Source organism: Cricetulus griseus (assembly GCF_003668045.3).
Source record: "Cricetulus griseus strain 17A/GY chromosome 1 unlocalized genomic scaffold, alternate assembly CriGri-PICRH-1.0 chr1_0, whole genome shotgun sequence".
NCBI lineage: Eukaryota > Metazoa > Chordata > Mammalia > Rodentia > Cricetidae > Cricetulus > Cricetulus griseus.
The window spans coordinates 168,363,116-168,378,697 of NW_023276806.1; the positions used below are offsets into that span (position 1 = coordinate 168,363,116).

At 36.5% G+C, this 15,582-nt stretch overlaps 1 protein-coding gene across 1 annotated transcript in view; it reads right to left on the bottom strand.

The window, feature by feature from the left end:
* Lrriq1 (leucine rich repeats and IQ motif containing 1) overlaps nucleotides 1–15,582 on the bottom strand; it is a 149,002-nt gene that overhangs the window by 63,892 nt on the left and 69,528 nt on the right. Inside the window, exons 19-22 of the mRNA XM_035451376.1 lie at nucleotides 10,223–10,312; nucleotides 9,460–9,581; nucleotides 8,850–8,945; nucleotides 8,519–8,601 (exon numbers count right to left, since the gene is read on the bottom strand). Of these exons, the coding sequence (XP_035307267.1) occupies nucleotides 8,519–8,601; nucleotides 8,850–8,945; nucleotides 9,460–9,581; nucleotides 10,223–10,312 (391 nt within the window). The remainder of the gene's footprint in view (nucleotides 1–8,518; nucleotides 8,602–8,849; nucleotides 8,946–9,459; nucleotides 9,582–10,222; nucleotides 10,313–15,582) is intronic.

Sequence of the window (15,582 nt, forward strand, 5' to 3'; positions counted from 1 at the left end):
TCATATCAAAAGGGAGTCACTGTGAATGTAGGGTCTTAGAATTTCTTATTAATAAATGATTTTATGGAATGTGAAAATGGGATTTGGCCCTGCAGCATTTAGAGGTTTTGCCTAAAGACTGAGGAAGCAGTGATATAAGCACCAGGGGATGAAAGCTGGCGGGAAATTGCGTACTTTTAGCATGGTTCCTTAAAAACCATCTTTTTAGGATGGCACCCATTTGTTTTACACTCTTTTCCTATTTGAAAAAAAAAGTCTAGGAGAGTAAGAATCCTTGATTACCATCTAGTGTAACAGACTTAAATACATCAAACAAAAAAGGCATGATTTTAAACATCAAAGACACATGCATAGTTTAATGACAAAGTCGTAAGTTCCGGACTGTACATTAAGAGGCGAAAGAAAAAAGCATCTGTGAAAGGATGCTATGTGATGAGTAATCTGGAATTCTCAGTAGTCTTCTAGCAGTAACTGAGCCCCCATTAAAGCTCATTTTTGTGTTTCACAAACACTATATTGATCACGTCTACAGAAACTACTAGTCAATGCTTGGCTCCCTTCTGAGATACCTGTGCCCTATAATCATTCAAGTTCCTACAAAAACTCACTAGGAATTAGCAATGATAGTAAATGTACAGACACCCCATAGCACAGATAAACTATATAATCCATGCACGTATCTTGTGACATCTCAAAAGAAACGTAAAGTATAATTCCATGAGTTTATATTACAAACTGTGGCACATTGCTGTGGTTTGTCATGATCACCTTTCAACTTTCTTAGTCTTCTTTCTTCTTGCTTCCTTCCTTATTGATCTCTGTTGTTTTCAGAAGGATAGCATTACAATTGTATGTAACTGGGTTAGCTATCGGTTCCAACTTTTACTAGTTGTATGAATGTGAACACACTGTTCTTCCAATCTGTCTCTTTCCAACCTGAACAATAGTGACTTTCCATACAAAGGTGAAATGGTGGGAAATGGTTCATGCTCATGTGCCTGTAGGCACTCAACAAAAGATACAAACAAACGTAATTCCAAATAATTATGTTCTTGGCAAATGAATATAGGAAATGGATGGATGGATCCATCATCGGCTAGCTTTTACTCCAGTGAAAAAAATATTGTGGACAAAGGCATGAGTCAGTGCCTTATTTGGAACTTTCTTGGAAAAGATGGTACTCCCTCTGTATGAATTTATAGGTGAAGCAGGGGTATCAAGAGCACTTCCTTCATACCGTTATCCAGAGCCAAGCTTTTAGCACACATGAGCCATTTACAATGCATGTCTGACAAAATTTACTCATTAAAATAATTTTTATTTCCCAAGAGAATATGTGGAGCACTACTACATTATAAATATCCTTTTAGTTTCAAAACACTTTGATTGCATCACCTTAAACTGATTTAAAAATTTATTTCAATTAGAAAGGGAATGATAAGAAGAAAGAAATATGGTGATTTAACATGGAAAAAGATAAATGGAACTAATAGTCCCTGGAAATAACACCATGAATAGGTGTCGGGCTTAGGAAATACATAGTCAAGTTGGGAAGCCAGAAAAAAAAGGAATACTGTACAGAGAATAGCTTGTGCATCATTTTGTGTACATTGTACCTTGGGCCAAATCCCAGGCCCACCTTTTACTAGTTGTATGGATGTGAGCAAACTGGTTTTTCACTCTGTCTGATCTATCCAACATTGACTTGGACTGTGAGATTTGACAAGCTCACATTAAGCGTAGGCACTCAATAAAAGCAAATGTAAGTCAGCAAAGTAATGGCAACATTTCTAAATGATTAAATTACTGGAAAATACCTTTAATCATTCATAGAATAAGGTAGGCTGTGGAGAGAATAGATAGGTGGATCCAACATTGCTCACTTTTAAAGTCAGTTTTTCTCATCAAGCATACTTGTCTGTGATAATTGTTATTTAAAAGTTCTTTCTCTCTCCTAGCATGCTTTGCCAGTGTAAAGAAAAAATATACCTTTAAATATATCTAAAGAGTTTTTCAGGTATAAAAATCAAATTCATTCATGCATTTGCTTTTGTGTGTTATGCTTTGTAATCATTCTCTTTAAGGTAACACACTTTGAGTGAATTCATAAAGTTTCTATGACAATATCTATCTCTTGTGTGATCCTTTCTCAGTTTCTACAGTCTCAGTTTTGATTCACTATTGTTTGATGTGCTTTTACTCTTTTGCCTTTTTGAGGGGCTCAGCTCCCAAGTAAATCACACACAGAGGCCTATTCTTAGTTATGAGTATCTGACCTTAGCTTGGCTTGTTGCTAGCCAGGCTTTCTTAACTGGAATCAATCCGTCTACCTTTTCCCTCCAGGCTTTTATCTTTCTTACTTCTGTATATCTTACTTTCCTTCTTACTCCATGGTTGACTGGGGAGCTGGGTGGCTGAGTGGCTGGCTCCTGGCATTCTCCTCTTCTAGTTCTCTTGCTCCTCCTCTTCCTTACTTCTCCATTTATCCTCTCTGCCTGCCAGCCCCACCTATCCATACTCTGGCCATTCTGCTCTTTATTAGTGCCACCATGTGTTTTAGACAGGCACAGTAACACAGCTTCACGGAGTTAAAGAAAAAGTCACACATCTGAAATGAATATTACCCAACAATTCACTACCTTAATACTGTTCTTCTTACATGAAATATCATTAAATGTAGTTTTGTGTCTTTAAAAGAAAAGACAGGGCCTTAAACAGCCTAGGTAGGCGGGTCTCAAACTTAGGATAGCCTTTAACATAAACCTCTCCCTTCTGAGGGGATTTCAACCATGTACCACCATGCCCAATTTTTGTGAGCTGCTAGGGGCTGACCTCAGGGCTTGCTGCATGAAAGACAGCATTCTTCAAACTGAACGACTGTATCAGTTACTTTTACCCTGTTGTAATAAAACACCTAGTACAAAAGCCAACATAAAAAGAGAGACTTTATTTTAGCCTATGGTTCCTGAGGCATAAGAGTACGTGATGGCTGAGTAGAGTTAAGGGCACCAAACAGCAGCCATGGCCATTGAAGACCAGGATGCTGAGAGCTCACATCTTGCACCAAATGCACAAAGCAGACAGAGCAAACTGAAAGCAGGCAAAGTTTTTTAAATGACACCCTGCCCCACCTGCTTCCTCCACCTCCTAAACCTCCCCCAAGCAGTGTTACCAACTGGGGACCAAGTGTTCAAATGCTTTAGACTATGGGGGACAGTTCTAATTCGAACCACTACATTCAGCTCTCTGGCTCTAGTCTTATGGCCATAACATAAGGTGAATTTCATAAATTCAACTTGAAATGTTTTCACAGTCTTAGCACTGCCTGAACATCTAAGTCTCTTCCATTAACTGAAGGCAATCTCTTAGTTGTAACCTCTTGTAAAAACAAAATTGCACATTACATACTTCCATCAGACAATGGCATAGAATATGTATTACCATTCCATGAAGGAGGAATGGAGACACAGCAAGGAAATACTGGATAAAGCAAGACTGGACCCCAGATAGGCAAAGACCAAATCCTCTAGCTCTGTGTCTCATGTCCAGTACTTTAAGGTTAAAGGGCTAGGTGCTCTTTCCCTTAGATTGCTTCCTACAACACCCATCTCTCTCTGGCTGGCCCCACTCCCTATATTCAGCACTCCTTGGTAGACAGCCCACAACTAATATCTTGGGGTATTCATTGAAGTCTAGATTTCACTTTCATATGCTCACAGGATGGTCTTTTGCCCTCACTGGCCCTTCACATAGAAACTCCTCTGTCACATGCTGCCTGTTCGTATCAGCTCTCTGAAAACATGAAGTGGGAATCTATCTTTCCTCTACATTTGCATGCATCATGTCTCTAAAGCCAACACCATATAGAAAACACTGCTAAGTATGGCTTGGGCTGGACCTTGGCCCTCTTGAACCTCATTAGTAATAATTTTATTTGCATATACATGTATATTATGTACTAATTTAATTTCTCATATATAAATCCATAATTGATTAAAGACTCACAAAACAGTAAATATATACATTTAAATGTTTCTCAGGCCAGGCTTTGTTGGTGCATGCCTTTTCCCCAGCACTCAGGAGGCAGAGGCAGGCGAATCTCTGTGAGTTCAAGGCCTGCCTGGTCTCCAGAGCCAGTGCCAGGATAGGCTCTAAAGCTACACAGAGGAAACACTGTCTCGAACAAAACAAAAAAAAAATGTGTCTCAGTAACTTTCAGGTAATTTACTGTTGAGTTAGGTGGTACAAATTAGCAGATTCTGGGTATTTAATGCAAAATAGACTGCTTACAATTCAAAGTGAATTATATTATTGCTTTTGGAAGCACAAAAAATTAGTGTTTGACTAATATTCTTATTGATTCTTTCTAGAATTCTTTGAGGTAAATAAAATAAATCTGAAGCAAATCTCAGTTTGATGAACTTTCATCAATATTGATCATTCTTGATCCATTTTACTTAAAAATTCAGTAGTTATACTATCATTGTGGAAACTCCTTTCACACAACCTGTGAACAGCTTCAAATGCACAAAATGAACCTTTCTTAATTTTCTACATTACCTAATTCTTGGATAGGATTCAATGATACAAACTGGCTTAAGCTATTTTTCCGGGAAATAAAACCAACAAATACCTTCTGAACTACAATCAAATGCTTGATACTATTAGGTGTTAAAAGAGCTGATGAACCACTTTTATCCATCCCAGTCATCCTTCCTTCAAAAATAAATTAACCTATTTTGTTTCATCTTATTTTTTCTTTCCTCTAATTACAAAAACTAAAATTCAACATGCATAAATTTGATAAATACAGAGAAAAATATTACGTCTACATTCTCCATCTTCTACCCTTGTGTTTTTCGAGCTTCTGTGCATCCAAATACCTCTACTTAGAGCTTCTAAGGAGTGCTAGGCATCAAAACTAGCCACCCACTCCCCTTCCTGGGGTTATTGACCCTGCATGTTTTCAATAGAGCAGGAACTCTCACTTTCCATAGGATGCTCTTCATTGTAGTGCTGCATCTTAAACTTCCCTCAGTGTATGAGAACTCCAATTCTGCTCGCCAAATTCTGAAATTACGTTTGTGCCTCCTTCAGTAGGACAACAGAAGAAACAAACAGACGATGAGCCAAACAGGACTAGTCACTTTTGTTTCTAGCTGATGTCAATCATGAGGGAAAAAACAGTTGCTTACTAAGAAAAACAACAACCACCACAAATCCAAACATAAGCTGAGTAAACCATGATAAAGAGAACGTCACACAATTTTAAACTTCCTCTCCAGACTGTCAAGCAATTCCACCATCATCTTCCCATTCTTCCCTCTTCTGCTTCTCTTAATTTTTCCTATGCAAATGATGCTTTACATCAAAATAATAGGAGGAAACAAACCAGACCTGGGTTGAAGGCCTGTGAACTGAGCTACCCAGGACACTGACTGGGTCCTGCTGCTCCTTAAAGCAGCTGGCTTTATTTATGCCAGCAGATGTCATCAGCACTGGGTCCTCCCTCACAGCTGTCCTTCCTCTTCCTCAACTGTGTTTTGTGATTAATCAGTTTCTTCAGCAGTTTTCTTCTATCAGTAATTTGTTTCATTAACCCCTACTTTTGCAAATCACTGCACTTGCCATGTTTTCATTTTCACATTAAATGAGTACTGTTGGTTCATATTCCTTGGCTAATAAACGTAAACAATACACAGGAAATATTAAGTGCTTTCTCTGGTCCAGCTTATTTTATATTTTTCATAACTGATATTTAACTCTTAGGTATTCGGTGTGTATGCTCAGCTTCCTTGAGGATGACTGCTTTGTTAGAACAGACAATAGTGTTGACTCCATGTAATTAGCGAACCCTGACACACACACACACACACACACACACACACACACACACACACACACACACACACAGACACACACCACCGTGCTCTCCTTAGACAACAGAACTAGTGCATCTCACAGCACTTTGTGGACAATGCTGCCCTCTCATGGCCTCAAATTTTCATGCTGGCAGGGTTTCCATGTAAGATGTGCTGAGTAACTCCATTAACATTTCCATTTTTCCTAGGAAACATTACAGTGTTAGCAGTCCTTAAATCTAGTAAGTATTGCTTTCGAACATTAGTGGATAAAAATTTCAAATCATGGTCATATGTAAGTAAGTTAATGACGCATCACCAGGTGAATTCTGAAAATTGGAAAGGCAACAGGATTTCAAATTAAATTTTAATCTCTAAAAGAAAAGCCATCGTACAGACTCTTAAATAATTTATTCACACATAATAATGGTGTAAGTACTAGACCATGGACTTAATATAAGTTAAATAAAATGTGATCACTCAAGACTGTCCCCCATTTTTTTTCTTTCTCGTTTTTAACCCACTCTTATTCCAAAGGGTATGTCTACTGTGTGGAGGGAGTAAAGTCATGAGAACCATAAGATAATCATAATTAAACTCTGTACTTAGGCATGGTTTTAAAGTCAAATTGATTTTGTGTCATTAATATATGTTGATGTAAAAAAAAAAGCAACAAACATGAAGCAGAGATTGAAATTTTTCACTCAGTGGTAAAGAGTCTCTTGGGATTCTGTAATCAGTCAATGATTTTCATTTAAAAAGTCCCAATTGTAGATAACAACCTTGGCCTGATACATCCTGCCGATTCACGACTGCCAAAGCAGTAAGTTAAAATGGAGCTATAAAGTTTGACTGTGGGTTTTCCCTTCTCATATTTGACCCTATCACGCCCCCTGGTGACTGACAAAGAGAAATTTCCTTTTCGTTTAATTATATATAGTTGTGATATATATAATTAATTTATAATAAACAAGTGAAATAGAAAGAAAAAGTTACACCTATGCAGATATTGCTTGATGACACGTATCTAATATGTTGACTTATCAAATCTTCTTCAACCAAACAAGCAAAGTTTTGATGATAACAGCAGGAAGAAAGACATTTCCAGTGGCAGAATCATAAAAGTTCTGGTGACATAAACATTTTCTCAGATCTCTCCACAAGAGGCAAACATGATATTACTTCTTTTCAAAGATCTAGCAAAACTTCTAAAAGAGAAATGCGCAATTTCCTGTTGAATACTGACTGGGTCACTTCTCAACCCATTTTGCCTTTGAATTTTTGTATTATTATTATTATTATTATTATTATTATTATTATTATTATTATTATTAAAACAGCTCCTTTGTAGAGGGACAGAGAAATAGATAAAAGCAATAAAGAAGTTTACTGAACTACCTTATCTACTGTATTGTATTCCACATGCCCAGACTGAGCTTCAACACTCTTGAGCTTTGGAGTTACTATTTCACTGAAGCAGTCATAGCATGGGTCAGTTCATAGCATATGAACTTCGCAGGGGTTTGCAAAATCAGTGCCCAGCAGGTAGAGACAAAGGGAACACACGGCACTCACTTAAACTCATTTTAATATGTTTAAATGTTCAGTGTTTTGTATCTGACAAATGTGGTACAAAATTATAGTTATCTCCAAAGGATAGAACATAGAAATTAAAATAACTAATAACACACCAACACAGAAAAATTACATGTTTAAAAACCAAAAAATGAATTACTATGAATTTATCAATGGCTAGTGATTGATAGGGCAAGTATTTGATTTATTAGAAATAAGGTATTTTTGCTATTTTAATTTACATTTTTAAACATATACATATATAACTAGGATTTCAATAAATACACAAATAAATAGGTAATTTATGAGCTACAAGAATAGTTTTTCTTCTTGGTTACTTATAACAAAAGTGCTCATTAAAAGAGTCATGTGCCTTATATTACACACATGAATTCATGAGATTATAAAAATAGAAGTTAAACTCAATATGTAGATAATTTTAAAGAGTTTTAAGAAAAGACATAAGATCATAGCCATTTGCTATTTCTTGCCTGACATCTTTATATTTAGCCTGGATATGAAAATGAGTTGAAGTGGCCAAAGCAAGACAAACGATTTCTTGAACAGTTTCACAAGCGGATAGGAAAAACATTAAAAGGGTGCCTTCCAATTTTTACCAAATTCTTCAAAAATCATAAAAAATAAATTGTGTTTCTTTTCCAGGGATCCTATGTGAAATCACTACAGATATCCACCAAACATATGTATTTAGTTTGCTGACTGACCCAGCAACTTGAGAGCTCTTAATGGAATGAGATACAAAGCGGATGGCTTTAGAATCAACATTCCACGAGTGGACCAGCTTAGAGACAAATTATAGCATAATCACCATAGTGTACAGCACAAAGAAAAGTCAGTGTCAATGCCAATGAAACAAGGAATATTTTTAAAATAAAAAGGCAAAATACATCATTAAATGTGATTGCATAATTTTCTTTGGAAATTGAGGATTTCATAGTTACTATCTTAGATATAGTTATCTGTACATTAATTTCTGTTCATATTAAATATAACAGAAAACTTCATTTAAAAAATTTACAGTAAATATCACATACAGCTACTGCTCAAAGGTCATAGCTTACCTAATTTTTTCCTTAATTTTTTTGATTTCATTTTCTGTGCTCTCTTTAGCATCTGCTGAGCTGTAGAAATATCCTTAAAGCCCCTATTGAAAAGAGAAATTTAATATACCTAAGGCATATTTAAACATAGACATGCATGAAAATGTACATTTAAATTATATCACATTTAATTAATTTGTAATCTCACTTAAGAAAGCCTAACTTATTTCAAAGATTAGTTTCTTTTTGAATGTGCTGCATGCCCTCCCCCCATCCCTGGAAAGAGCTGCCTTGGATTTCCAGCAGTCCTTCAATTACTTATTTTCTTTAGTGTAAAAAACAGAGGACTTACCATTCTTCTGAAATTTTTTCTTCTTTTTCAGATTGCAGTAAACTCTTCCTACTTGTGTTTGATTCAGATGTCCAGGACAAAGTTCTGTTTTCTGATCTGCTAACAGAAATGCATGTTTTGTTTTTCGTAACAGAATCGACAGGAATACATCAGCTCTCTTAAAAACTACAAGCTGTTTATGTTGTCTCCAACTTGGAAATCAAATCTATTTAAGCCACAGAGGAGCTTTATCTTGAGAAGTAATAAAAGTCTTCCATTAATTTAAAATGTTTACATTTCAATTACACGGAGCATATTTCAGTTCTTTTGCTGAAAGGGCTGTGGCACTGAGATCTTCACTCTAGACCTCCTCTCTACCTGTCAAGCCATGAAGATCCATTTGCACAATGATTGCATTATTTCACCAAAGTCTAAGTTTTGTCATTGCTTTTGTGCATCTCCTCCACACATTTTGAACGCTAGAATTTCCATATTAGCATTCCATGTGTTTTGTCTTCTGAACCACTCAATTCCCATCTATTTTTATCATTGCTCTACATTTGTAAGGGATATGTACTTTTGGCTTTGTCTTTCAAAGTTGATTCCCACTTAAAAGAGTAATTTAGCTTACCTGCTACTTAACTGTGTGTGTTCGGATGAAAACAAATTTTCTTTCTCATTGCATAGCCATGCCTGAGCTGGATGAGTTGGCACACTAAGGGAAGTTTCATCATGTTTCAAAGTCCGAGCGTTCTTATTTTAAAAATGTAAATAAATGTAAAGTAAATTGAACAGCATTTGTATGGTTACCTAACATGTATAAATCTGAGCAGTGTCAAAAGGGACATTCATTGCAAAATTAAAAGGATAAGCAAATGAAACTTCTGGAACATGCTTACATATTCTTTTATTACATGGGGAAGAATATGCTTGTTGGTATAGCTTATGCATACAAAATGATTAATTGCAAAGCTTAAGAAGTCCCAGAAAACAAAAACTTCAAAGATTATCAAATAAATAACAGATATTGCGGCCCCTCGACCTCTGGCTGAGGATCCTCAGCTGCCGACTCTCAGGGAGTATTTCTGCATTTTTAAAGTGCCTTCAACTGGTGATTTTAGTCTACTGCCAAATATGCAGCTGAGGCGCATCAGTTTTTTTCTGGCTACTGTTAAATAAAGCGTTGAAAGAAATCCAAAGTAAAGAAAAAGTAAAGAGCAAATGAAAGAAAAGCTACATGAAAAATTACATCTGGGGATGGGGAGGAAGTCAAAGGCTTCTAAAAGTAATTATGTTTTTCGAGTCAATAAATCGCAGTATTAATCACCACAGCGTAGCAGAACCTTCAGAAGGCAGCAAAGATGGAGCACTCCACAGCGTCCATGACATTTTACCTTTGGCCAGGGCAGCTGGTTGGAGAGAGGCAGTGTTTGTGAAGGGAAGCCGGTGGAATCTAAAACTGGCCAGTCTTTCTCCAAGGCATCCTGCACAAGTAACGGCATTAGAAAGGACAAAGTATAACTTGTAAACCTGCACCTTGTTTCCTTGAAATTGTACAATATATCAGAAATACTCACAAACTCCACGAGGACTTTCATTTATAGGAAAGTTTTACTTGATTTTGTAAGAGGCTGTGCCTCTGGTTAAGGCACACGTTATAAAACATTGATGTGGGGGGGCGTGTTCATCCACACACTTTGCTTAAGGAAAGAACTGATATTTGAGTACACTAAAAATAAGGTAAATATTGTTCTGCATATTTGTTCATTACTGACTGTCAGCTAAGTCTAGAAGTAACCAAGAGGTATCAGTTTCTTAGCTGCCATGCAAATCATAATTTCTATTAATTTGTTATTTAAACTACAATATTTAAACACATTAGAACCAACTGTCCTTAAGTACTACATGTACGATAAGGTTTGCCTTAATTTTTTATTTTCCAAATTTCAGAAGTATTTTGGGTGGACATAGAAGAGAAATTTGTAAGAATGAATTAAGACTGTATAGTATGTCAATTCAAATGTAATTATTCTTCAACACAACTCTTTAAATGGGAAAAAAGTTATTTAGTTCATACTTCAACTACAAAATTTCTGCTTTGTAACACCTTTCTCTTCATCCTGAATCATATCTGTTCCATGTAGCTAGTTCCCAACCTTATTCTTTATTCCATGAAGTTATATTAATTATATAAGTGCTGTACATTTAAGATACAATAATATGAATTTTATTTAATTGAGTTATCTTATCTAATATATCTTAGAATAAACTTCTGTGATTCTTTACAAACAAGGATCACCAGAACAATGATTAGCATTGTGAAAGCTGTAAAATGTCAAACATTTTGAAAATCAGGAAGATTATATTCTAAGGGGATATTATCAGAGTTTTCCATTTACACAAATTCAATCTGCCTTGGTTTTTGAATGACTACTAAAAATGTGGGACTAAGACACAGTGACTATTGGTAGACTAGGTAACAACACACTTTTAAGTGAGCATTAGTCTTAAGAAACAGAATCAAGTTTATGGTATTCTGATATCATAGAAATGGGACAACTATACCCAGTTAAGTATTTTATGGGATTTCCTATTATGTATTCTTAACATACAAATATCTATCTCACAGTTATATTGAGTTTAATGGTTGCCATTGGGCAGTGAGAAGTAAGTTTAAGAAATCTATCAAATTTTGTGGTGATTATTGCAAATAACAATCTACTAAACATCTCTGAGAGATTTTTAGCTGCACTCATGACAAAATAATAAGTAAAATGGTTACTGTACATAATGATAAAATTAATATTTTGATTCTACCAGGAAGACATGTTTTAAAGCATTATGTTGTGAATAATAAGCATACAAATTTTGTTTTTTCAAATAAATTATTTAAATGTGAATATTCTCAAATAAAGCATTATTGGAGAGAGACAGCGAGAGGGCATGAGAGAGAATCTCACTGAAACCTTTAGTGTTCATCTTTCCCATATCTTAGAATGATAAGATTAGAAAACAGTAGCCCAGAAACAATGCTATAGTTCTGGAGACACAGCAAGGAAAGGAAATAAGAGATTGTTAGTCAGACTTTGAAATGAAAGAGTTGACATGAGGGCCAATTGCTTTGATATTTCTGGAAAAGTTATGAAAATAAGATATTGCAAATATTTGCAACACATTTAAGCTGCTAATATTAAGTACTTGTTAATCATATCAGAAATTCAATAAACTCCCATTGACTTCTACATTTAGAGTGACTGTCTGGTTCAAGACAGATGATAAAAATTTTGATGACTTCCCTTTAAAAAATGAATTGCAGTTCAACAAAAAACTCTGGACAAAATTTAGGCACATTTTTAAAAATTATTTTCTTAGTGGCAATGATGGGGATGTCCTTTTGTGTGCTGTGACTATGTGATTCTCTTATTGATTGATGACTAAAGCTCTTTCAGCCAATGGCTTAACAGAGTAAAGCCAGGCAGGAAATCAGAACAGGGATAGAGAGAGGTAATAGGTGGGATCAAAGAGATGCCATATAGCCACCAGGGAGGCAAGATGCCAGGGCATCAGAGGTAAGCCAAAGCCATGGGATGATACACAGATTAATAGAAATGGGTTAATTTATAAGAGAGGGTGAGCCAATAAGTAGCCTAAGTCATTGGCTAAGCAATTATAAATAGATATTAAGCATCAGAATGGTTATTTTATAAATGGCTGTGGGGACCCAATGGGGAATGTTCCAGTAGGACCCAGACTAGATGGAGAAAAGTCTCCCTCTACATGTCAATGCAGATTTACTCAAGGAAAGATCACAGGTTGCTGAACACCAGCTATCCTCAAATTAGTGATCTTATTGTAAGGGAAATGGTTCAAATGAGATGATGACAACTAGGGAAAGACACTGGGCCATCTGACTAGTGGTTAAGGAGAACACTGGTGCTGTCAGGCCTGGCATGAATTTACAGTGACATTGTAAGTGAAAAACCAAACCAAACCAAAACAACAACAACAGAAAACAACAAAAAATGATCTTTAAAGCACCTGTCAAACCATCTCATTTTTTCTGTCCTGGGAGTACTACACTAGCAGGACCATGACAGTAGTACACTACATAATAGATCTCTCTATATTTGTAGGAGTGCTACACTAGCAGGACTATAACAGTACTCTATGTAGAAATTCTCCTTATATTGGTATTCCAATAGCAGTACTCAAAATTATAGATAGGGCATTAAGACAATAAAGGGAGATAAAAGGAATACAAATTGGAATGGAAGAAATCAAACTTCTGCTATGTGTAGATCATATGATAGTATGCATAAGTGATCCTAAAAATTCTATCAAACAATTCCTACAGCTGATAAACACCTTCAGTAATGTTGCAGGATACAGTATTAACTCAAAAAATAGGTAGTAGTTCTCATATATACAAATGATCAACAGGCCAAGAAAGAAATCACAGAAATATCACCCTTTACAATAGCCACAAATAACAAAGTATCTTGGGGTAACTCTACCCACACAAGGGAAAGACCTGTATGATAAGTACTTTAAGTCTTTGAAGATAGAAACTGAAAGATATCAAAACATTTAAAGTTCTCCCATGCTCTTGGATAGGTGGATCCAACATAGTAAAAATGGCAATCTTCCTAAAAACAATCTATAGATTCAAATGCAATCCCTATCTAAATCCCAGCACAATTTTTCACAGATCTTGAAAGAACAATATTAATCAACTTCATATGGAAAACAAAAAAACCCAGGATAACTAAAACAATCCTGTGCAATAAAAGAACTTCCAAAGGCATCACCATCTCTGAAATCAGGCTCTACTATAGAGCTATCGTAATAATTTAAAAAGAAAAGCTTGGCATTAGCAGAAAAACAGACCCATGGAAGACCCATGGATCAATGGAATCTAATAGAAGACCCAGATATTAATCCACTTATCTATAAATACCTTATCTTTGACAAAGAAGCCAAAATTGTACACTGGAAAAAAAGAAATCATCTTCAACAAATGGTGCTGGCATAAGTGGATGTTGAGATGTAGAAGATTGCAGATAGATCCATATCTATCCCCATGTACCAAACTCAAGTCCAAATGGAACAAAGATCTCAACATAAATCCAGTTACACTGAACCTGATAGAAGAGAAAGAGGGTAATAGCCTTGAACACATTAGCACAGGAGACCACTTCCTGAACAAAACACCAGATTTAAACAGTACATAGCCACCAATCCAACCCTACAGAAAGTACTGAAAGGAAAACTCCAATCATTGGGGAAATGCAAATCAAAAGGACACTGAGATACTATCTTATACCTGTCAGAATAGCTAAGATCAAAAACACTAATGACAGTTTATATTGGAGAGGATGTGAAGTAAGGGGAACACTCCTCCGCTGCTGGTGGGAGAACAAACTTGTTTAGCCATAGTGGAAATCAGTATGACAGTTTATCAGAAAATTGGATATCAAGACTCAGCAACATCACTTGGGCATATACTCAAAAGATGCAAAATTATACCACAAGGACATTTGTTCAACTATGTGCACATCATTATTTGTAATAGTCAGAACCTGTAAACAACCTAGATGTCCCTCAACTGAAGAATGGATAAAGAAAATGTGGTCTATTTACACAATGGAGTATTATTCAGTGAAAAAAATAAATGACATCATGAAATTTATAGGCAAATAGATGGAACTAGAAAAAATAATTCCAACTGAGGTATAGTAAGAAATTACCAATACGGAGTCAGGTAGAAATATAAGGGTATTTAATAGGGAAAAGCCTTACTTACAGAGCGAACCATCCAGCCGGTGGTAGTCTGTACAGCAAGAAGCAAAGAGAAACCGAAACCGAAAACGCAGTCCCCCTACTCACTCTGACCACGCCCTCACAAGCCCTCAGGTACTCCTGTAGCCAGCCCCTAAGAAGGCGTGGCTACAGCTTCCCCTACACTGAGGTAACCCAGACCCAGAAAGACAAAGATGGTATTTACTCACTCATAAGTGGATATTAGATGCAAAGCAAAGGTAACTAGGCTACAATCTACAACTCCACAGAAACTAGGTAAGGACCCTAAGAGGGACATACATGGAGGGCACCAGGAAGGGGAAATAGTTAAGATATCCTGGGTAAACTGGGACAGGGAGGTAGAAAGAAAGGGATGGGGGATGGGACCATGAGGGATTGAGATGGCCAATTAATTAGGGGATGGGACAGAAAAGGCAGAGCAATGAAAGAAATATCTTGATACAGGGAACCATTATGGGGTTAGGGAGAAACCTGGTGCTAGGAAAATTCTCAGGAATCTACAAGGATGAGCCCAGCTAAGACTTCTAGCAATAGTGGAGAGGATGCCTGAACTAGCCTTCCCCTATAATCAGATTAGTGACTACCCTAATCGTCAACATAGAACCTATATCCAGTAACTGATAGAAACAAATGTAGTAATTCAGGGCCAAACACTGAGCTGAACTCCTGGACTTCAGTTGATGAGAGGGAGGAGGGATTATATGAACAAGGGCTTGGGGGTCAAGATCATGGTGGGGAAAACCACAGTGACATGAGCTAGTGAGAGCTTGTGGATGGACTCTAGATTGACAGCTGGGGAACCTGCATGGGACTGAACTAGTCCCTCTGAATGTGGGTGACAGTTATGTGGCTTGATCTGTTTGGGGGGCATGGGCTCTGGCAGTGGGACCAGTACTTATGCCGGGTACATTAACTGGCTTTTTGAAGCCCATTC